The sequence below is a fragment of the Erithacus rubecula genome (assembly GCF_903797595.1).
Source record: "Erithacus rubecula genome assembly, chromosome: 9".
In the NCBI taxonomy this organism is placed as follows: Eukaryota; Metazoa; Chordata; class Aves; order Passeriformes; family Muscicapidae; genus Erithacus; species Erithacus rubecula.
This window is the reverse complement of record NC_136660.1, coordinates 12,390,853-12,414,674: the sequence shown is the minus strand read 5'-3', so window position 1 is coordinate 12,414,674 and position 23,822 is coordinate 12,390,853. Positions and strand designations below refer to the sequence as shown.

The window sequence follows — 23,822 nt, the reverse complement described above, 5'->3', positions numbered from 1 at the left end:
TACTGTGATCACAAAAGTAATTACTACTGCTTTTAGCTTTAATTAAAAAGCCAAAGAGCAATAAGCAAGATGACAGAAGCCAAGAGTAAGACGAAGAGAGAAATAAACCAGATGGCATGAGAATATATTTATATATACTTAAGTTAATCACAAATTATGAAAAAAGAAATATCAAAATCTTTTCATTTGCCCTATAATCAGTGTTCTTTTTTAAAAAGAGTTTTCAGATATTTTTATTTAAAGAGGATTGTGAATTCTAATTAAGATATAGCTGTCAGCCAGGATCCTCCATCATACAATTAACCTTAAATCCAGCCTCTAGCCGAGCAGGGGACAGATGGAGATAGACAGATGAAATTACAAAGTCCATCAGCACTAAGCCACTGGGAGAGGTTGCAGGCTTTCCTGTATTTCTACTTTGTATAGGGTGGTAGGCTATTTTTATCAAAATATACCAGGAAGACACAGCTACTGTGATATAGGCACAGCACTTTTATATTAGCTTGAGCTCGCATGGTATACTTTAACACACTAATTTTGAAAAAAAAAAAAAAAAAACAAATCACAGCTGCATTCTCATTTCTGCAGGCTGCACTGTCTCAGAACGCTGGAGTAGATTATGCATTCCCAAATTCATTTTTGTCCTTCAGAATCAACTCCTCCCTTCTCTATTTCAAACTTCTCCAACAGCAAAACTCTATTTTACCACCATTCTGAAAAGTGAGATTAATTGTTGAAAAAACATAATTTTGAACCTGAATTCTTTAAAAAAAAAAAAAAGTTTAAATTGTACCTTGACACATAATTTCTGTTTTTGTAATACATGTTCTGCTCTGCCATGGTGGTTGCATGCACATCTTATTTTCCTCCAAATGATGGAAACCCCTCTGTAAGTCTTCAACTCCTTAATGTCACTAAAAACCATGCATTCATGGAAATTCACATTTCTTGTTGATTTCAAGATAAGAGACAATAATCTCTTGATCCATCTACGAATCAACTTTTCCCACGAATTTTGTAATCCTACATCTAAACATGGTATAGCAACCAGAACTCAACTATCCTTTTATAATGTCTCACAGCAAGAGTGTTGAAGAGGAATATCCAATAGCAAGGCATAAAACATAGTTTGGCATTTTTTACTCACCACAAACCTAAGAACAGTTTCTGCTTAGTGTCTGAAAACAGTACTATAATTGCACATTTTAGATGTTATTAAGTTTCCATTTAAGATTTGCAAGTAGCATTTAAGCATAGCAAAAAAAGAATATTTTATCTTCATATAATTCACATCCCACCATCATACATGAACCACTTGCTTATCTGAAAGCAGCAGCAAAGATTAAATTTGCATTAATTATTTTACCACGGTTATCCCATCCAAGCTGGGGAAATCAGCTACACCTCCCATGCACTGCAAAGGGCTTTCTTTAGGAGTTTTACACAGGAATTGAGAAAGAAATCACAAAATAGATGGATGTAATGGTAAAATGTTCAGACCTAAACTCTTAACTCTAGGGTTGAGAAGTGACAAATTTAAGAACATATGAGTTAAGGGTATTCATACACATTTTTAATTATGGATCACTGAGTATCTGACCATGCCAAAGACCTGGACAGCAAACATCTTTTTTTATGTTCAAAATGATATGCCAAAATCTGATGTACTTTACCAGAGTGGTAACTTTATAGCACAAGGTAAGTAAAAAGCTTTTTAAACATTTGTTATATGTGGCAAGAAAATCTCACACTTACCTCCATGATGTTTATTCCTTACTTTTGCACTAGGACACTAAGGCAGAGTAACTACCATCAGTAATGCTGGATGTTCATCTTAGACATCCGCAAAAGGGCTGAAAAAGAATCATCAGAAGGCAGCTGGCAATGAAAGCTTCTCTCTGAAGTGCCATTTTTAAAGAGCATTGCTTGAAGCTGAAATGAATTTTCATACTAAGATGAAATGAGCATTTTTAGCTTAAGCATTAGCAGGTTCATTCTTAATGAATCTCTTAATGAACACAGACCTAGAGCTGTTTGGAAGACTCAGAATGGCATCATTTCCCCATGAAGCCACTTCCAAACAAAAATTCAGATACACACTTTATCTTGTAGTGTGTACAGAATTTAAATCCTAATCTTGATCTGAAAAAAGAAAAAAAATACAGGTGGAATTACATATATTTCATTGTTTTCATTATGATAATTAGTCCATGCTTACTGAAAACTAGTCTTCGGGTAATTCCTGTTTCAGAAGAAGTCTGTACATTTCTCGAGGCTGATATAAAATTAAGACCAAAAAGTGCCACAAAGCATTTTCTTTGAAGTGTTTTAAAAAAGAAGGAAATAAAATCCTTTATGCTTAGCAAGATCTGTGATAGGAATAAACACTTTGGCAAACCCAAATTTTACACTGAGAATGCTGCAGACATATATTTAAGATGCACATATTAAAACACCCACACAACACAAAAAAACTGTTGGAGCAGAAAGACTAACTTCCATAATTCACTTCTGTTCTCTAATAAAAGTGCTCAAGAGAGATTTTATTTCTTCAAGAACTTTCAAAAAACCTTGCAGGAAATGCCTAGTTTCTGGGATACCCTGCAATCCAATAATCAGACACAGATGATTTGTTTCTTCTTCCCAACACACCACAACCATTTATCACCTTTATTTATAAATGTTCAGAACATCTTCATTAACCAAAATAAGTTTGTAAAATGAGCATCAGAAATTTGTGTTTTATGTAATTCTTGCAGATTGAAATTTACATAATTTGCAGAAAATTATAATTTTTGGGTCTCACTGAAGAGGCTGTGCTAAACATAAGGATCTCTCTTAAGGTAATGTAGAGTTATTTGTCCCATTAGGCTCTTTCTTATATGTTTATCTTGTACAAGGCATATAAGTGACAGAGATAACAGGTCCTCTGCCACAACCATCATGAACAGACACCAAGTACTGAGTGGGAAGGCTGAGAAGCTGTCTTCACAACACACCACATGTGAATTGAAAAACACATGAGGAAATGGACACATTTCACAAACACAGCAAAAAATGGAGAACAGAGATTAGCCAGCCAAATGAGACTCCACTCCATGGCTAACAATGTTCTGTTGAAATCAAACAAATGAAGCAAACTTTCGGTTATTTTCTCAAACAGATCACATAAAATGCAGATGCTATCTACATTAGACACTACTTAGAATTAAATCAAAGGGCTCATGATCTAATCCATAAGGTCAGAAATCCTACAGCTTCAGTGACCCAAATTCACCTCATCTCACTGTCCTAAGACCAGGGAATTATTCTGAACATTTATTATCTCTCAAAAGCTATTATTTCATCACAATATGCAATAAAATGGTTTTAGCTATTGCTGTGCATGTGCATCTTACACAAATGTATGCAACCTTACTTCAGCAAAGTATTAATTTAGGGTTCACTGTAGGAACAAGTCAAAATATTTTGATAGGGGAAAAACTAGTCTTTAAAAGTCTTATCTACTTTCAATTTATATATATATTTTAAAGTACTTCTCATTAAAAACAAAGCATGCACTAAAATTTTCACTCACAAATGTACACATACAATGCAACTGATGAGATTAATTCACAGAACCTTTTATGTGGATTTCTTCCATCAGCTGCTACAAGCCTCAGACAGGATCTGGCTCATGTGCCCATGAGAAAGTCAAACAGATACAGGGCAAAACCAATAAACTCCACACTGTATTGTTGCAATGCAGAGTTGCAGAAGAAGAAAAAGAACTTTCCAGAGATGCTGGGCAACGTGTGGTGTAGCACCCTGAAATTCCTTACAAGAGACCACAGTGCAACCAAGTGCTCATCACTGTAGCCAGGCAACAACCACTGCAACCCTTCCAGTTCCACAGTCTGCCTTTACCTTCTGCTTATCACTGATCACGGGCCCCAAAAGACAAGCTCAGTATCAAAACCATATTAACAACCTGGCATTTTGCAGCACTTAAGAAATTTGCTATAGTTGGCTCTAAAATTAAATTGTGATTTGACATTCTAGACAATATAATGAGGTACTCCCTGACAAATGAAATTTTATGCAAGTCATGTATGCATAGCATATCACTGAAGATCAACTCAGCCAGAGATAGAAAAACAGCTCAGCATTTACACTGTCTTTTCTTCCAGTCCAGCACACACTACACTAAACACTGTTACAGCCAAACAGTGTTGTACAGAACAGGACTGTCACCAGCCTTGACAGACAAGTTTTTCTTGTATGTTTTTACTGATTTTTATATTAATTCAAATGCTCCTGACATCATACCAAATCCTAAAATCCCAAGGCAGAAAGTATCTCTGACCTTAGTATCTGAAACTACTACTCTGTGTTATCAAGGAACTTTCTGCCCAGCCAAAACACTGCTCTGACACTTGCAGCAGTGCAGCCCTCGAAATACTTCTGATTACCTAAAAAAAATAAGAAAACAGGAGGGGTTCACGAACCAGGATAACAAAAGAATATATTTGAAATACAGCATATCTTAAAGTGCTGGCCTACACATTTCCAAGGCCAGCAATTTAGAAAAATATCTCACTATATCTATCTCTCTAAAGTTCATGTCTGCAGTCTATACCTAAGTCAGCCTTGGATTACTCAACAGGGAGGGAGGCAGGGTTAACCCATAGAGGCAAACTAATCAGACCCTTAACCAAAAGTAGCATCTTACAAAAAGTATCCTTTTCCAATATGCCCTAAAGGTAACAAGAAGCCTCAAATCTTTTCCCCATCAAAAAAACCAAGGACTGCTAGTGCATTGTCAGAGCAGCAAAGGAAAGCTCTGGAAGCATATATAAATAGAGAGGGGAAATAGGCAGCCTGAGCATCCTAAGGTTGATTATTGCCACAGAAAGCAGAAAAGGGATTAAACAAGTTAGATTTGTAATACTTCATTAAAAGAGGGGGGAAAATACCAATATCTCAAGGTGAAAATAATATAATTGAAAGTGAATGCCCTCTTGAGAATACCTTTTTTTTTATCTTGAGAGGGTTTAGTACTGCTTTTTGTGCTCTCATTATTACTAAAATTCAGGTACACCTACAGAGTTTGTTCAGAGTCCAGCCCAACATCAGAAGTACATGATGGAACAATAACAAAGCAGTTTATCAATCAGAGAGGAAAGCCTACTGTTATGACTTTTTGTTTGTTGGGGAGTTTTCTGTTTGCTTTGTTTTTATTTAAGACCTTAGCATTTAATACTCTTTTTTAACCACACCTACTTAAGTCAAATGGCCTTGAAATTGAAAGAGCAAAAACACACCCTACATTCAATTAAAGCTTAAGCAAGCTCTCAAATAACATCTCTCTGTCATAAAAGGGTTCAGAAAAGAAAAACCAGACTGGAAATTCATGACTACTTTAAATACTGAGAAGTGAAGTTAATAACTGGGTATTTCTGTTGTGCTGATGCATTTAGCCTCAAATAAAACCTTTAGATATCCTGATTTCACCACCATTAAACACACACACTTGCTCACCACCTGCAAAACATATCATCGTGACCTAAATGTGAATTAGACCTTCCTAAAAATCACTGCAAGTGTTCACAAGATTATGCATGAAGTGTTTAAAGAACTTTAAAGATCAAGATTTCTTGAAAGAAGTCATTAAAACATCTGTCAATCTTCTGTCAACTTCTACTTGAAGAGCTCCCAACAACACAATCAACCCCTCTTTCTGCAAGAGGATCATAACTGTGGAAGGCAAACTCAGATTATATAAGTGCTCCAAAAAGAGCTGGATCACATAGTTACACATGCCTCAAAATTCCCCCTACACTGATTTTTCCACAAAAGCAACAGAGGAAAGCTATCCATAAGAAAACCAAATACAAACACTGAACAGAAACAATAAAGAAGACAAATACAGTTTTATGCTTATTATAAAACTCGATGAACATCTACGCAATAATTTAGGCAGCTTGGTAATTTTGATAAAGATATGTTCTATACCAGCTTCATTTACCCAATTCAAAAATTCTGTTTCTTCTATAGAAAACTATACTTATACTTGTCAGCTGGTCTATCTCAGAAAAAGAGAATATAATTGAAAAGGGATTTTGGTGCACCACCATCAAAAGAACTCAGCTCACTAACACTAAAAGTGAGTTCACAATTCCCACTACATTTTACATCCATCCTCAAGGAAAGTACCTTTCTTCCTATACCACAGCTCTCTTCCCACACAAACTCCATTTTGAGCACTACTGAGCGGCAAACAACCATCAACCTCACTTTCTGAGGTACAAGAGGTACATTACTGATGACATTGTTCAAACCAGAGAGCTTAGTATGCAAGGCCTGGATTCTGCCAACATTTGCACGTGCCCAACCTGATACATATAAATGGGGATTACTCACACGCTGGAAGGTAAGCACATGAATAATAAACATGATCGTGAATCAACAATTATGTGCAGGTAGAATAAAAAGCCAAAGCAAAAGGAGATTTTTAGGAAAATTAATTTTGAGGTAAGTTTACAGAACATTGGCTTCAAGGGTTTGGAGGTGGGGAAGAAGAGTGTTTTGGTTTAGCATCCAATAAATTGTCAACTACATAAAAAGTCTGCAAAAAAACAACCCCTCAACTCTCCAGTTGAAAAACAATGGTTTTACATTCTCAGTTGCTTCTTGTCTCCAGCTGCAGGTCAGCAAATCTTAATCAGGGTGATACAGCCTATTTACAATACAATGCCTTCATCAGACAACTAGAAAAATAATTATGATTTTCTAAAATACAAAGAGCAGCTCTCCAGAGCAAACATATTAATGCTGTGAACAAGCAAACTGCTGAGCAGCTCAACCCATGAACTGTGAAATTAGAGGTTTTGGAAGCTGGGAAAAAGATGAAGGTAGCGTTATAGATATGAAATTTAACTTCCTCTGACACCAGTTTGGGTAAGAAGGGTCTTCCAGCTGTGGTACACTGCTCTGTACTGCCCATAGTCATACATTGTCAAGAAAAGTATTGTTCAGTGTTCACCCCAAGTGGCCAAGAGCTTCCATCAGTTCTCACTATCACCAGCTTCTGAAGACTGGAAAGGATGTCCCATGGAGATCAGTGTCTCTTGCACAACAGCTGCCACCAGGAGTTCCCAGAGTTAACCTTATTTGTTACCTACAACAGGAGTGGATGCTGGTATTACCCCATCATCAGCAGCACACCTGCTAGTGCACCACAACTACAACAAACATATATTGCACATCACACATTGTGCTCTGGCTATTTTGAATTGCTTTCTAAGTAACAGCACTGTGGACCTCCTTCAATATTTCAGTAATTCTGTCTTCCATTGACAAGAATTCCTATACCAGAGTATCACTGAGAACTCCCAAAAATTGCCCTATTGGAAGAGCCAAATTCCAACATTTGAGACAGACTAGCAACACTGGTCTCTTGAGAGGAGAGCATCCTTCTTGTCTGCTTCTATTAGAAAAGCATTGTTAGCCTCAAGCCAAAGCTCAGCCACTGCAAACTTGCCAGCTCCTACATCAGAATGATTCAGTTCTAAATTGCCACTGTTCACAAAAAAGCAGCCAACAATTTGCATCTTGAAGGTCACAAATAATGTTTCACCACAAGCTACTCAATATAATTCGGTAGCCTAGATGTCTCAAGTAGACAAGCTGCATGACTACAGCTCTTTTCACAAAAAGTTACATCCACTAACATGTTTTTCTGTCTCCATCAATACTATGAACAGTTTACATACAGAAATGTTTTAGCATTACTATATGTACAGCATTTTACAATTCTTCTTATGAAAAGAACCCACAATAGGAACTATTTGCTCCACACTAACATCCAATATGTGCTGGTGATTTATCATGGTTTAACCCCAGCCAAAACCAGGACAGCAATAAACAGCTCTGAAAGATGCCTCTGTCCTTGGAATTTTACAGTATAAGGAAAGTTACAAGCCAATTATCAGACTTGCTGATATATTTATAATGACTGGAGTTTTGAATAAGGAATTCTAATGCTAGAAAATAATAAAGTAGCAATTACCAGGAGTAAGGAAAACTAAAAAGTAAAAATAAAGAAATGAAGCTAAAAAAAACCCCAGCAAGTGGCAAATGCAAGCAGTGAATGGGGAAAATAAATAAACAAACAAAACAAACAAAGAAAAAAGAATACTTAGCTCATATAACAGACTGGTGAGAGAACTGGAAAGCCCAAAGTCACCACTCATGTGGTGGCTTAGTTTTCACTAGCTAGATGACGGGTCCAAAAAAATCTGACAAACCATGACTGGTTACAACTGCAAGAGAACAGCAAGACTGAGAATGGTAGTTAAAACAAGCCAAAGATCTGAAATCTCTGAGACAGGCAATCTGTAAGCTTTAACAAGTAAGTAAGTAAGTAGCAAGTTACAAAAAGCTGTTGGCTTTCCTTAGTGATCCTGTCTAATTTTGTAAGATACCAAGTCCTGCATGCGTCCAAAGCAACTTGATAGCTGGATGCACTACTACCACAAAAAATGTTTATTATTCCCTTTATTCTGGTGAAGACAACATCCCCAGGAGCTTACTGTGGCCAGCCTTCTTTCCAGTGCCTCCCTGAGCACAGCAAAAATGTAATTGAGAACTACCACCCTTGGGATTTATGAACTACTAAAACATGCATTTCCTTCTTAGGAATTGAGAGCCTACTTCCATGAACTTACTACTATTAGACATTTCATTGGGAATACCCATCCGGACACTTGCCAGGATCTTCCTGCATTTTTTCAGCCTGGCAATTCCACAAGATACCAAAAATCTGAGATCATCAGAAGACACAGGTACTGCTAAACTTCCACTGGGTATTTTATCAGTTTAATTACTGCTCAGTGCTGCTGAGGAGCTGCACTCCTCCAAAGGTGACTTCTGAACGCTGCCTGCTTTTTCATCAACACGATTTAAGAAATCCTGCAACACGTCTTGCGTAGCTACCCTGGGAACTAATAACAGGTCTGGAAAAACCCAAACACACTGCTCTACTTCTCCCACTCTTCAATTTTCAGTGACAGAAGGGAGTATAAATTGTACTTAATTGCAAAATTGTCAGTTCAGTCCTTGAATTAGTAAATCATGTTTTTACAATTTCTCTCATTCTCTCCTCTCTCCTTTCCTAGGGATAGCACACTTACAGCACCAATTCTCATCTCCTTGAGAAGGGTGGCTTCTCCCCTTACCTCACCCCAGAGCCTCCTGAGCTCCCTTTTCTTCCCCTTTGCTCCTACAGGAGAGCACATCCTGCCTCCCCATCTCACACCCTTCCTCCAGAGTCTCTCAGCTCCTCACTAGCACAAATTCTTATTCCAGCTCCTTCAGCCAGCCACTAGCCAATGCTTTGTGGGGATCAGTCAAGACTTAGAGAGAGATGGAAAACAAAAAACAAAGTGTGGAGGTCCCAGCACCAGGTCCAAGCAGTCATGATTCCAGCTCTTCAAGGTCAGCCCTGGAATTACTGCATTTCCAGTGGGTCTCCTGTGATGCTGTCAGAGAAGTGGGACCCAGTTGCCCATCTCCTAAATTCATACAGAGCTTGCCTTTTGTGTTTGATTTTAAATATGCTGAAAGACTTTGAAATATTTAAAACTTTGTGATTTCAAATCTCATATTGTCTGAAACAACTTGGTTCATTTTTCTTATATGAGATAATCCCTCTAAAGAAGAGGGAAAAGCTAGAGCTTTTTTCTCTACTCTTAAACATACCCACATCTACTTTGTGACTGGGAATTAACACCTAATAGCTGAGCAAACACAGTTAGAAAAAAATAAGTCTTAATAAATGATAGAAGAAAAATTTTCCAAGTCACTCTACAACCATCTTCATTCTTTACTGCCCCTTTAAAGATGTTTTTAAATATGCAATTAATTTTGAGTTCTAAAACTTAAATTCTCATCTTGAAACTTGCAAAGAAAACACCCTTAAAGCCTAACACAAGCTCACTGACTGCAGCTGGAGGGGTACAGAATACCAACAGCTAACACGAAAGAAAACTGTGAACCTAAAATTTTATTAACCATGCAAGCCAGAATGAAGCTTTTGAGTTCAGCAATCCTCAGTTTCAAGATAAAGTGCACCTCTGTAGCTCCACAAGTTCATCTCAAAAACAAATTCCAAGCTCAATAACCAAATCTACCATCTTTGTAGTATCACAAAAACATAAGTACAAAGCTCTATGTTATATGAAGCAATTTGAAGACTACACAGCTTCCTCAGATTTCTGTTCTGGTCTTTGAGTTACATGTAAAAAAAATACATCCTCACAGCACTTGTCACAATGAAGTACCTTCCACTGCATTATTGCCATGGACACTTTTTATCACACAAAATTCACATTATAGCAATAGTAAGAATGAAACATTTTCTGAATAGCAAGCCAGCTAAGAGACACCTGAATGCTCAGAAGTAATTTATTTTCATATTAGAAAGGATACATAATTCCATCAGGATAAGGATTTCCCAGAGCATGATGGAGGTCATTTGCCAAATGAAGTTTTTAATGGCAATATATAAGCGCACCCCCAAGTAAATAAACAAAAACACTTAGCACACTATTTAAAGAATTAATCCATGTGCAAAATACCAGCCAAACCACTACTCTCACATGGGCAGAGCCAATTTCTCTGAAATGTTTACAAAGAAATGCAACACAGTAATCAGAGGTTTTTACTCAGAGAAGAACTAAAGTCTACAAACACGATTAAATGAAACAAAAAATCCCACTTGGTTTTAGCTTCTGCTTCACAGAAGGTAATTTCCTATTTGATTTTGCACTCTTAACTAACACTGTTTGGCATACTATGCTTTATTTCCAATTTGAGAAAACTTTAAAAACATACAATTTAGTGGAGAAACTATACAGTTTTAGGTTTAAAATCAGCAACTAGAAGGCCCTATAGAAGACAAACGTATGTAAATGGTGACTGAACAGGGGGAAATCTTTTTATCTATAAAGATAAAAGAACTCTTTGTAAAGTAGAGACAGAGTGAAAAAATCTTTCAGCAGCTACCAGGACCCCAGTTATTTCCCTTGAGCAGTCTGCCCAGCTGTTTACTTCCCTCTGTGTGGCACAGATAAATACTTATAAAAGTGTCAGCTCTACATTGTCCAGCCAGTCACAAGAACTGCTGGTATAAATAACCTGAGTTCCCATCAGAGTTCACACATTGCCTTTCAAGCACAAAAGGAGGCAAAATTTAAACGGATAAGGAAGAAAGCACAAAGTAATGGACATGGTGCACACATCAAAATGGATGAAGAAATGCTCATCCTACTGTAATGAGTAGTCTGTATGCTGATTTTTGAAACCTTGAACAAAATTATGTTGCTAAATTACCTTCTAATTTCCCTCACAACAGCAGCATACTGGAAAAAAAGAAATTAGCAAACACTACTACAAGACATTATTGATTGTAAATAATTTTCATCTCCAACAAGCATTCAGGTGATGTGCATTTTATCAGCCTCCTCTTCTAAACAGTACTTATTACCTATGTGTACTACTTAATTATGTGTACCACTGTAAGATATCACATTTACATACACTAATGGTAATATAAAAAACTTATTCAGCTCTATAGGTTGAATCAAAAGGATGTTTGAGATATATACTTTTGCTTTTAAGAATAAAGGCATTTTACGTAACATGGACTATTTCACTTTGGTATTTAAAATACATAATCCAACACTTCTCACTGCCACATGTACATCTTACTTCTTGCCAAAAAACAAAAAGTGACTTGACTCATCCACCTACAGTATCTCCAGTGAAAAGGAGTAGAACTCCCAAATGGCATGAGAAGAGCAGAGGGGTGGTGAAACTTCCTACAGGGAGATATTACAATAAAGCTGATCACAATAAAATAGCTGAATACATGTTAAAACAATAACCTTTCTATCACAGTTACTCTCAAACATTAACTCTTTATAAAACACATCCAGGACAAATTCACACAAAGGCCAGGAATCACCAGAGACTTTCAGTGGACACACAAGCAGTCTCATGACCAATTACCATAACACTTCTTCAGCAGGGTGCTGGAATATATACAACAGTAATTGAAGGCTCAGGTCCATTCCCTTATGTGGTTTACTATTAATTAAGCTTGGTGTCAGCAATCTCCTGTGAACTAATTTTTAAACGTGTTTATCACAAGGAAAACAAACCCATAACTCTCAAAGTTAGCTCTCTATTACCACTGATAAATGAAAGCAATGACATTCTAAAACTCCTTAAATCAGAGAAACACCCTTCCTTTTCCATAAAGATGTTAGTTTAATTCAGATTAAGCCTGCTGAACACAGTAAGTCAAGAGAACATAGCTCATTTTGACAACCAAACTACTTTTCCCTCAAAAAATGAGTATTGTGAGACATTCTACAATTCCAACTTGAACTTTAAAAATGAAGACTATTACTATGTCCAATATATACTTCATTTTTTCCTACCTTTCATGATTTACACTTTTGCTTTTAAGCCTGGGGAGCGATGGCAGCCCAGTACCATTAATCCATCTCCTGAACAAGACAAGAATAAGCTTTACTCTAACCATACAAAGCCATCCTGGGTGCCATTCTGGAAGGCAATGAGTGCCCCCATCTCCCATTGATGTCAGACCACAATGTTTCAAGTATTGAGGTCTATTGTTCAGTCAATTTCTCCCCCATCTTGTGAGGTCCTGCCATACATTCATTAGAAAAGGCCATGCACTACACTGCACTGAAATAAAACAAAACCTAAGACCCCCAAGCATTTGTGTTTATGGAACTCTTACCATTCACAGCATAATTCAAGTAAGGGCAGAGAGGGCTTTATTTTCTGTAAGAAACTGCATAGTTTGTAAGAGTCAGGAAGCCCTCCCAATGCATTTCCTTATGTGAATAGGTAGTGCCACTGTAAATCCCGAATCCATTAACAACACCAAAGAGAGACCCCACGTTTCTGAATCAGTCAACTTGGTTGCACTGGATAAGAATACCTACACATCACTATAATGCAAAATTACCATTTACTCCAGTTTCTCATTTAGGAACAAAGCTGCACTTTGCAAGGCCTTGTGTAGTGTCACCTATTATCATTATTTTAAAGCTTTGGTTTGCACACATAAAAGTAGACTGTGACTTGTTATGGAGGGAGAAGAATAGAGAAAGACCTGTGGACCAAATTTACTTCAGGTGGTGTTTTACACCCAAAATCTTCTCATTTGGATTTGCAGTTAAATCAATGTTCTAACCTGTTCTATCCAATGTTTTCCCCTGTTCTAATCACCAAGAAAACTTACAACAGTATAGCCTCAAACAAACACATGGCTGTCCCGAGGAAAAGTCACAATATTTACTCCAAGGCACATCTGCTGGAGTGCTGCCAGCCGGCCAGCTCCGGCACAGGGGCTGCACTGGGAGTTTCAGTTTTGCCCGGCCAAGAAGCGGCTGAGTAACAACACTGGCATTGCTGCTCAAGGCAGAAAAGCCCCCTCGGGCTCGTTTTTCCCGAGTCCCCAGGCGACACCCGACCGGCAGCAGAGCCAGGCTAGGCTGGCCTCTCCAGAGGGCAAGGCGCAGCATCCGCGGCACCTCCCGGGGACCAGCACCAGCGCTCCCGCCAGGAGAGAAAGCGAAAGGGTCGGAAGCACAAAACAAGCATCGAAAGCCCAAGAACAAACACGGGAGAGTTTTATTCTCCCCCGGAAAAGGAGGACCGCCGCCCGCTGCCTCCCCAGCTTGGGGCGGGGGGCCCGGGGGCCCGCGCTGCCCCGGCGGGGGTGGGCGGGGGCAGCGCTGCCTCCTCCTGCTCCCGCCCCGGCCCCGGCCCCACTCACCGGCCGTCTCGGCCGCGGCCGGCGTCCCCGCCACGCCGTTCAGGTAGAGGATGGAGAGCAGCTGGGGCTGCGTCTTCTCCAGGGCCACCCGCAGGTCCTGGAAGTGGTCCCGTTCCTTGCCCAGCAGCAGGGCGATGAGCAGCTCGGCCTTCCCGCCGCCCGCAGCCTCCAGGTCGCGCAGGTCGCGGGGGCCGAGGGCGCCGGCGGCCTCCAGCAGCTCCACCACCTTGTCCACCTCGGTCATGGCCTGCGCCAGGCTCTGCCGGCACTGGGCGAGCAGCTCCTTGTGCTTCGGCTCCATGGCCGCTGCAGGGCCGCCGCCGGCCAAACTTCGCCCGGCCCCGCCGCTCCGCCACCGCCGCCCCCGGGGAGGCGCGGGCCGAGGCGGGGCGGGCGCCGCCGGCCGCCCTCCTCCGGCACCCGGCGCCTCCGCGGCGGCCCCCGGCGAAACTTCGTCCCGAGAGCAGGAGCGGAGCTGGGACAGGAGCTGGGCCGAGGGCGGCTTTGCCTTCTCCTCTTCCTCCTCCTCCAGCAGGCGGGGGGCGAGCCGCCGTCAGGGGCTGCTGCTCCTCTTCCTCCTCCGTCTGGCGCCCCGCTCGCCTCCTTTCCGCCCCCCCGGGCGGCGAAACAACTTCTCCTCCTCCTCCTGTCGCCTGCCCGCGGGAGCGGACCGCCGGGAGCAGGAGCCGCGGGCAGCGCCGCTGTTCCCGGCACCCCGCACCCCCGCGGGGCAGTCGGGATAACTTCTCTGCGCCGCTGGCCGCGGCCGCACGGCCGGGAGGGGGTGCGGGGAGACGGGCTCAGCTCCAGGCGCCTCCTTTCATCGGCGGGCGCACGCAGCCATATTGGCTACACAAAGCTGCCGCCTGCGCCGAGACGGGGCTGCGGCACCGCATCGCCCGCCCCGCTCCGCTCCGCGCCGCCCGCCGCGGCGGCCGCCGCTGCCCGGCCCGCTCTGGCCCGGCCCGGCCCGGCGCCGCCCGCCCCCGGCCGCCAGTCAGGGCCGCCCGCCTGCCCCGTGCGGCGCGGAGCGGGGCGGGCCGGGGGCAGGACCCGCGGCGCGGCCTGCGGGAGCTGCTGCCGCTCCTCCCTCCGGCTCCGCCGGGCCAGGACGGGGTGCCCAGCCCGGGTGTCTCGGCGGCGAGACAAAGGCGGCGCTGCCGCGCTGGGGCCGGGCCGGGCCGCTGCCTCTGCCGCGGGCGGGAGCCGCCGCCTGTTGAGGCTGCCCGCGTCTGCACCGGGCGGCAGGGTTTATTTCGTCCTAAACCGGGAAAAGCTAAACATCAAAACAATAACAGACTGCTTAGCTTTGTCCATTAGAATTTGCGAAAACAAAAGTTTGCAAACGAGATCTGAACACTAGTAATAGCTGTTGGCTCATCTTCCTTGCAAATTTCTTCAGTGTTTCATGAATGACCAGAGACCAGGTAATTCACAAATAGAGTACACGTGTCCGTACTCAGCCGTAGCGGAAGGACGCAATTGTTTACCAAAGAAATAAGAGGGTAACAACTTTTCTGTCTGAAAGTAAATGGACTGCCAACATCACTTGCACCAAATGTTACCGAAATTTGCAAACAGCCTGCAGAATGACCACCAGCAGTTCTCATCCAAAATTCACATTTCATACTTTTCAAGCACGCTGAAAAGGCTTTACTGGTAGTGGTGCTAACCCAACTACATCAGAAAGGAACCTCAGTTATCTGACAGTCTCCGGTCCAACCAACCCCGTGGTTTATTTAGTGTCCAGAGACCTGAACTCAGTGAAGTACAAAGGAAAGCCTTTTGTTCCCTAAGATTTCCCATTAACACACTCATTGGGAGAATTCATGCCTTGAACTGAGTTTCAAAGCACTTTATGTACTTCAGAAGATAATGATTTCTCTCATGTGAAAACACCTTGGGTTATGCATAACTGTGCTATGCATTCTATTTCTGGTGAAGGGAGATAGAGAATAAGGGGAGTTAGGGATTATTCTCAACTTTAAGCCATCATTTACAACAATCCTTGAAAATATGAGATCATTTTGAAACAAGTATTTTCATGTTTGGTCCATTCATTTTTATTTAATGCTTTTGTAGACTAACTTATTCTAATTTATTTGTAGTTTTTCGATAACCTTCTTTGCTATACAAAATACACATAGATTACCTTTGTTGTCTAATGACTAGCGTTATAAATTCCTGCAAAGTATGTTAGTTCTAGACTATTTTAATTTATCAGAAAATCTGCCTATTTCTCTCTAGTAAGTTGGGCAGTTTAGCCAGTCAAGTAACTGTACATTTCACAAGTACTAGTTAACCAGTGTGCATTAATTGTTGGCTTCACAGCCCGGGTAAGAAGGGAAAGCTGCCTGGTGTCACCCACTGGAGCAGATCTCCCTTAGCCAGGGCCAAGGCACATCCCTCTTGTGCCTGCCACAGGACACCGTGCAATGGAAAGCTTTTGGAAGGCACGTGCACAGAAGACACATTATTCAAATATGTAATTTTTTTAAAAGGCTTTCTAATCTCAGCAATCTCCTTTAACAACATTGTTTTATTGTGTATATGCTCAAACAGTTTCCTGTGAAGGAAAGGAAGCATGCCATCAAATTTCATTGTAAGGCATTATGTTAAGAGCCCTGCTTTAGGTCGATGCAGCAGTTCTCTGCTACTTGAGTTAGTAAATACAGTCTTGGTTTCTGTCCTCTGCCTGATTGGGCACTGAAATGCACCTTTCACCAGGGGTCACACAGGAGTGGCATCATTCAGGCAGGATATAACTTGGCTGTGTTGAGTCTCATTTCAAAATCTAGAGGGAAGTGTTGGCTCTGGGTACTGCTACTCCTGCCTTTCCCACAAGTGTGTCTTAGTCCTTTGTCTTCTCTTCAAAATAAAACATTCATCTTCTCATCATGCCTTACCTGCCCCACCTTTTGCCTGCAGATCCACATTGCCTGTTGCCCTTCTCAAGCAGTGCCAGGTATCAGGTAAACCCCTGTTGTACCACGTTTGTTTCTTTCTGGCAATGCAGTTTCTACCTTTTTGTCATATCTGAGTCTCTAACACTCCATTTCTTGCAAATGGCAAGTTTGCTCTCAGAAAAATTCAGTTCAATTTCTCATTGCAAATGTCTCTTTCGTGGGTCCAGCTCTCAGACTCTTGCTGGTCTAAGAGAGGGATCTTGCTGTTACCTTGGTTACTTAACTCAGTGTAGACCTTCTCTAGCAAGTGCAGGGAAAGTCTTCATAAGACATAGGTATACTTTGAAGACTCAACATATGATATGGATGTAAATATATTATGGCAAAAGTTTATAGAATGACCCAAATTCAGATCACTACAGTACCCCAGAATGCTTATATTTTCTGATAAGACACCCTTTAGACCTATCTAGGATTTAAAACAGGCTTCTTACACTCATTTTAATGGAATTTTTCATTGGAAAATAGTCTTCTGTGCAAAATTAGTTGTCACTCCTCAAGCATTTCCTCCTCTGTACCTGCCTGCTTACTGCTGCCCAAGTCTCAGCAGCAGCTCTGCTGCTGTAGGTTTCCTGGTAAATGCCCTCCTCAAAATCCTCATTTTGAATCAACCACAGATTCTAATAACCAAAAGTAGAGAATTTTCTTTAAGATTAGAAGATTTTAAAATTCATTTTAAATACATTAGAGACATTTCATTTGCTTTTTGGTATTGGAGCCCTTACATTACAGGTCTTCAGGCTCCAGTGGCAGTCATCTATCCTAGAAATGGCTTTGCAACAAAGGCTACACTTCTCATGTAATCATATGATTCAAACAACCATGGTTTAGAGAAAAATATTGAGATTTACCATAAGTTAATGGAGGGAAGGTTATGCAATCTTTAAGACAGGCATATGAAAAATACAAGTATTCACCAAGTTTAGAGCTCTCTAGGTACAATGTGAGCACCACAGAGACTTTGTCATAGGTGTAACACAAAACACTAGCAGCTAAGCAGTTCTCAACAGCAGCTTATTTTTTTCACATTAATGTAAATTATAGAGAATTAATTAGCACTTGCAAGATAGTGAGGTGCTGGTTTAATATGCTAGCAGATGAAAGGATCTCATTTAGCCATTAAAAAAACCCCAAAACAATAATGTGAGCAGTCTGGGCAGTACCTAGGGAAAATATTCCACCTGGCAGTATCATTTCCAGGAATGGGCTATGCCCATAAATTCTGAGATCCTCAGAGCTCCTGCTGAAGTTGCAGACTGAGGCAGCTGCTGTTGGACACTCACTGAAGCACAAGGATTATTTATCTTCCCAAAAAATTGCAACTGTGAACTTGAGGAAATGGTTTAGTTCTTTCTTCACTGAACTTCTGAGACATGCCATATGAGGGAAAACAGACCAAATATTGCCAGATTTTGCCTTTTTTTTTTTTCTCCCTGTAGCCATAAAACCTACCAGCCACTTCATCTTGTACTGCACTAGGCATTTTTCAGATAAAAATGATGATGCTATTTTCCCACTCTGGTCAAATTAAAATGAAGAAGATGAGACAGTTACTTCAGTCAGCTTCAACAAGCTTCAACAGAAAGAAAACACTCTCTTTGCCTAAGATTTTAGACTTTCCCCTGGACTGTACAAAAAGCAAATAAAAAACTAGTTTTACTTAATCAACTTGTAGAAAGAAAAGGCCTTCCTTGAATGCAGAATAGCTGACAGGAAGGGTGTTTGTTTTTTTGGGGTGAGGAGGGGGAGAAGAAAAGGCTAGGTAAATCATCTCCTCCTGGAGCTGTAAATACACACAATCAACCTGTTCCTCAAACAACTGCTTCCAAAAACAGGCAGCAAAAGAAAACCAGGAACCCTATGGAGGCACACTGGTGACAATCCTGCAGAGGTATAAGAATTTCAGCTTTTGTAGGGAAGATACTCTGCAAACAAATCCTAAGTACCCATCTTGTGTACAGACCCAAGAACAGACCAGGGGCATGATTTAATTTTCTTTGGGAGATTGGGCTGGCTTGTGATGTGGTCAACTTCTATAAGCAAGCAGATGTTAAACAGCCCCTTTCAAAGCTTTTGCTTGCAGTTTGTTATTGGTTTCGTTTCTAGATCACTTTTCAAGTCAAAGCAAGAGATTATTTATACCAATCATTTGCTTTTACTTCTTTGAGCACTAGTGGGGAGATAAAATCAAATGGGTGCCCTAAACATCCACAGGCAACTTCTATAAACAAGCCATGCACAAACTGGGAGCTTGCAAGCAGAAAACTCACACTGCAGTTGAAGAAGATAGTCAAATAATAACAGCAAAGATTCCAGAGAATGCCTCAGCACATTTTTATCATCTTCATTGGTTTTCTGTCAGCAATGAGTATTTCCAAACTGGATTTGAATCTAAAGGCTCTTGAAGAAGCAAAGGTATTTTGTTATATTCCATCTCTCAGCTCTGCTAAGAATGATATATGTACAGCAAGTAGTTCGATGTGGGAGTACAGGGTTTTTCCCTGGCTCCTTTGGGGGTGCAAACCCCCCCCTGGCAGACCCCTCAGAGACCCCTGAGTGCTGCCCAGGAGCTGCAGGGGCTGGATTTGGCTCCTTGGGAGAACCTGCCCACATTGAGAGAAGAGACACAGAAAATAATGATGAGTAGAGTGTAAATTAGAATGTTAGAACGTAGATAAATAGGTTTTCTTGAATGTTTATGATAAGGGACACGTGGCCAAGATGGAGAATTTGGGGGGTGGACACCTTTTCCTCCTTCTTCTCCATGTCATCCATGTTGGGTGACACGTTAGCACTCTTGGATTGGATGGGGTCAGGACTGGACCATTTAATAAAATTGTACTGTATTGGTAAAATTTTGTAAACATGTAATACGTAGTACTAACTATATAAGATAAGCCCTGCCTTGACCAGGCAGATTCCACCATGGATGCCAGGCTGAGCAGACCGCTGCTGGCCAGGCAAAAGGTCCCAGAGATAAGAAATAATAAACAATCCTTGGGAAAAGAGAAAACTGTCTCCGGCAATCTCTCTTGGGCAGCTTCGGGGAAAACCAGGGTTTGAACCACCTTCGTGTCCCTCTGGGGTGATCTCGGGGAAAAGGAGAAACCCCAGACTGGGAGAGTTCCCCTGCTCACCGACATACAAGGGTTTGAGAGTTGAATCCCTGTCAATTACAAGGTAAGTTTTCCAGGGAGTCCAGGGGCAGTGCTTTGATTTTGGCACCACTGAACTCAAACAAAATAGCTCCAGAAAAGTCAGTATTCCTTGAAAATTCCAGGGTAGTCCAAGTACCTCTAGTCCAAGCCCAAAGAGCTCCCTGAAGAAATGGAGACAGGTGTGCATGCCAAGGGGGGTTCTCTCTGTTTCTCTAGATACCATGCAGCACCTGTCTTTGCACACATGCCTGAAGAGCTCATCCCACAGCTTATCTATTTTGCAATGCTTAAGCCAATGGGATAACAGAGGTGGCAGCCCATTTGCTAAAAAAAACCCAGAACCCAGCAGATACACATTTGAGACCAGACCAATACTCAGATGTAGTTGGATTGCAAAAGCTGCTCATGACTGGAAAAAGACAAAGAGGATTGGAAGGAGCTGGAAGGGATTATTATTGCTTCATAATAAATGCTCTAGCATTCTGAATTCATCTGGTTTATGATACAGGAGAAGCATAGCTAGTGTACTTTCATGAATTTTGCAGAGTTTTACAAATGTCTGTGAAAACCAGACAAAGGTAGGTGGTCAAAACGTTGAAAAAAATGCTGGACTTGCAGCAAATCATGTGTCATAGTCTTAGCTAAGATCTAAACTGCTAGTTGATGGTGATACATGGATTTCTGTTTGCATAAATACTGCATAAATTCAATATGCTTTTGATTTGAGAAGAAATTTTTACTTTTAATATTCCTTGGGCAGGAGAGGGAAATTATTTTTGTAGGAAGAAAACACAACACTGGGATGACAGTGAGATTAAAGTCAAAGATAAACCCTTGTGCAACTTGGTGTAGTCAATTTGATCAGACAAAGCAGACCATGGACCAAGATGAAACTTTAGACTGAATGGTGTTTAAAATGGCAAAAATACTGGACTTAAATCAGTTCTGAAAACAGTAAAGAATGTGAAATGAAGTAACTCCTAAATTACACTCTAATTTGAAAGGCAAAAGTACTCCAGTTTCTGCTTCAGCCTACATGCCTTTGAGGGATGGGAAAGCCATCAGAGAGTTCCAGAATAAAATTATGTCTCACCTTGGCACAGTGGCAGCTGCATTACCAGCTTCAACAAGGCTTGGTCATCCAGTTTACAATGAACTACAGATCTTCAACATATCTTTATTTTTCCCCACATAACACAAATGTAAAAATTAAACATTCAACAGTTCAAGTTAATATTTTTAGAAAAAAAATAGCACAAAAATAATTTAGAACTTACATTTTTATAAATACCAAGATTTGTCAGAATTGAACAACGAACAACCAACTCCCAAAACAAACAGAAAATCCCACCTCAATACAAAATGGAAAAGAGCATATTCAGCATGGCCCCAAATAAGGAGAAGCATCTGAGATAAAGTCCTGAGTGGCATGGAAGCCTTAAAAAGGTTTTAGGGTAAAATTATTCTTTTTGAATCAAGTCTGCAGAAATTATATTTAGAGAAGTGTTGTTCAACTGTTTGAAACTTATAAAGATTCATTAACTGGTGGGAGTTTGATGGATAGAAATATTTAATATCATGCATATATCAAAGCTCATCCAGTTCTGCTGAATTCTGTAATTGGTTTCCAGGGGACTTGGATTAAGCCCCAGTTTGGTAATAAAAGGACTGTGCAAAAGAGTAACTGAAATAAAAATCCCCAAATCTGCTAGGGATATTCCATGAAGGATAAATACACTTCATCAGCAAGACAAGCCAAATATTATCCTTTTTACCACGGGCTATTTATACTTTTAGAATTTTTTTCCCCTTAACTCACCTTCAGAGCTGCCACCCTCTCAGGATCATTAATGGCAGCCAAGAGCTTCACTGCTTTGCTCTCTCCTTTTCCATCTGAAGTCAGTGTCTGTCTTGCAGCTGACTTCAAGAGCACCAACTACCAGCCTTTTTCAGTTTCTTTGGAAGATGAAAGAATGAAAATAACTATACACAGCAGATGCTAATCACATTTTTTAACCCCCACATCCTGGCAATGTTATTTACTAAGTACTCCTTATAACACGTATGTTTTCACAAGCATAGTCCATTCACTCACCTTGATGATTCTATCATTGCCTCTCACAACCATATTGCTCAGAAGAGACTATTCTAATTTAATAGTCTTTAACAGACTGAATCTACAGAGAGTCTAAAGAATTCCCCAGGTCTTAAAAGTCTGTGGCAGCAACAGTTAACTGATTCTAGATTTGCCAGCTACTTCCCAAACTGCTGTGCTGCACATCCTTCCCCAGACTTACTTTCAAACAGAATACATACAAACACAAGCAAGGGAGAAGACATTTGTGCCAGCTAAGTAGGAAGGCTGAAGAAGAAAGCAGAAACAGGCTAAAGACAAAAATAAGTGAAGATCTAAAGGCCTGGATAGAAGTTTTAGTGCTTACAAAGAGCCACATGAAGCAGGGATGCCTTTCATTTCAGTTTAAAGTACAAATATATGACCTTATTATATAAGGTCATTTTTTTCAAAAGTTATTTGACCATAGCTGTAATTTTGATGGCAGTAAATTTCCACATCCAGATGTGCTGAGGAGATGTTTCTTCCTTGAGTGGTTTAATTATCCTCCAGGCAAGTGTTCACAGTAACCTTGCATGGCTGAGCTGAACCCAGCCAGTGGCACAGTATGGTTGACATAGCACTGCTGCAGGGAAGCAGTGTCACCAGCAGTGACAGTCACTACGGGTCCAGAAGGGAGGAATCTGTGGGAGAAACAAGGACAAGGAGACAGAAATAAATGCAAAGGGAACTAGAAAATGCACAGCAGTAGCACAAGTCAGAAGAACTATACATCTTCTGAAAAATAAAAGTTTAAAGAAAGTCTCTGATTGACTGAAAAATATCTGCAGGACTGGAAAAGCTGGAAGAATGGCTTATGGGAAAGGGAGCCAGTTACTGTGTGGGCTTGTCAAGGTACCTACACATAAAGCAAATATTTTAGCATCATTGAATTGGAAAAGTGCAGGGATCAGGGCAGAGAAAGGGGTGAGGTGTGTCCTTCCTTCCCATGAAAGACATCCCCTACCCACTGTGCCCTACAGAGTCACACACAAGCCTGCACCATGGCATGGCCAGAGCCACCCTCATCACTCCAAAGACCATCAGCAGTTTACCATGGGGATGCTGTCAATCCACCTGAGCCAAAGAATCCTCTGCCTGTGACACATCACACTAATGAATTCCCAGAAACCAACAAAACCTGGAATAATAAAGCAAGAAAAGTAATTTCAAAGTCTCACAACTAATTCTGACATTCCTGGGACTCATGAAGTTTACCAACAAAATTTCAAGATTGCTTTTGCATTTTCCTGAATTAATTTTATTTTGCTTTTAGAAATTTAGACAATTTAACATTTAGAAGGGATTCCCACTGAGAAAATTATATGAATCTAAAGATTAAGCAACCAACCTACACTTTCACAAAATGGAAAATAGTATGCTTGTGGTTAATCCAGGTACCTGCTGCTTTTGCAACAGTTTAATTTCTGGCCAACACTGTCTCCACCTGACAAAACACCTCTATCATGGAGGAGAAAGAACTTGGTATGAAATCTTGAAGGATACTCCAGCTTTCTGTGGACCTTCAAAGCCACAATGAGGCACCTGCATGTCCTCTTTTATTCATGGACCAAGATTCTTCTGCACTATCTGGTTCTGAAACCAACATGAAAATGAAGACAGTTTGCAATGAATGTCTGCTACCACACTGCTATGATCAACAGCAACAACAGAAAAACCTACATACAATAGCTTTCCCTCAGACTTCCTTGAATTACCCATCTGCTCTT

General features: G+C 40.9%; 2 protein-coding genes across 5 annotated transcripts in view; both read right to left on the bottom strand.

Annotated features, from left to right (window-relative positions):
• The window catches only part of DLG5 (discs large MAGUK scaffold protein 5), a 95,519-nt gene extending 81,212 nt beyond the window's left edge, over positions 1 to 14,307 (bottom strand). For all 4 annotated transcript variants that reach the window (XM_079313126.1, XM_079313128.1, XM_079313127.1 and 1 more), the window contains exon 1: positions 13,856 to 14,307. In XM_079313126.1, coding sequence (XP_079169252.1) covers positions 13,856 to 14,156 — 301 coding nt within the window. In that variant the 5' untranslated portion in view covers positions 14,157 to 14,307. The remainder of the gene's footprint in view (positions 1 to 13,855) is intronic.
• An 8,136-nt stretch (positions 14,308 to 22,443) lies between these two features.
• POLR3A (RNA polymerase III subunit A) overlaps positions 22,444 to 23,822 on the bottom strand; it is a 36,967-nt gene continuing 35,588 nt past the window's right edge. The window contains exon 32 of the mRNA XM_079313289.1: positions 22,444 to 22,736. The gene's annotated coding sequence lies outside the window, so the exon portion shown is untranslated. The remainder of the gene's footprint in view (positions 22,737 to 23,822) is intronic.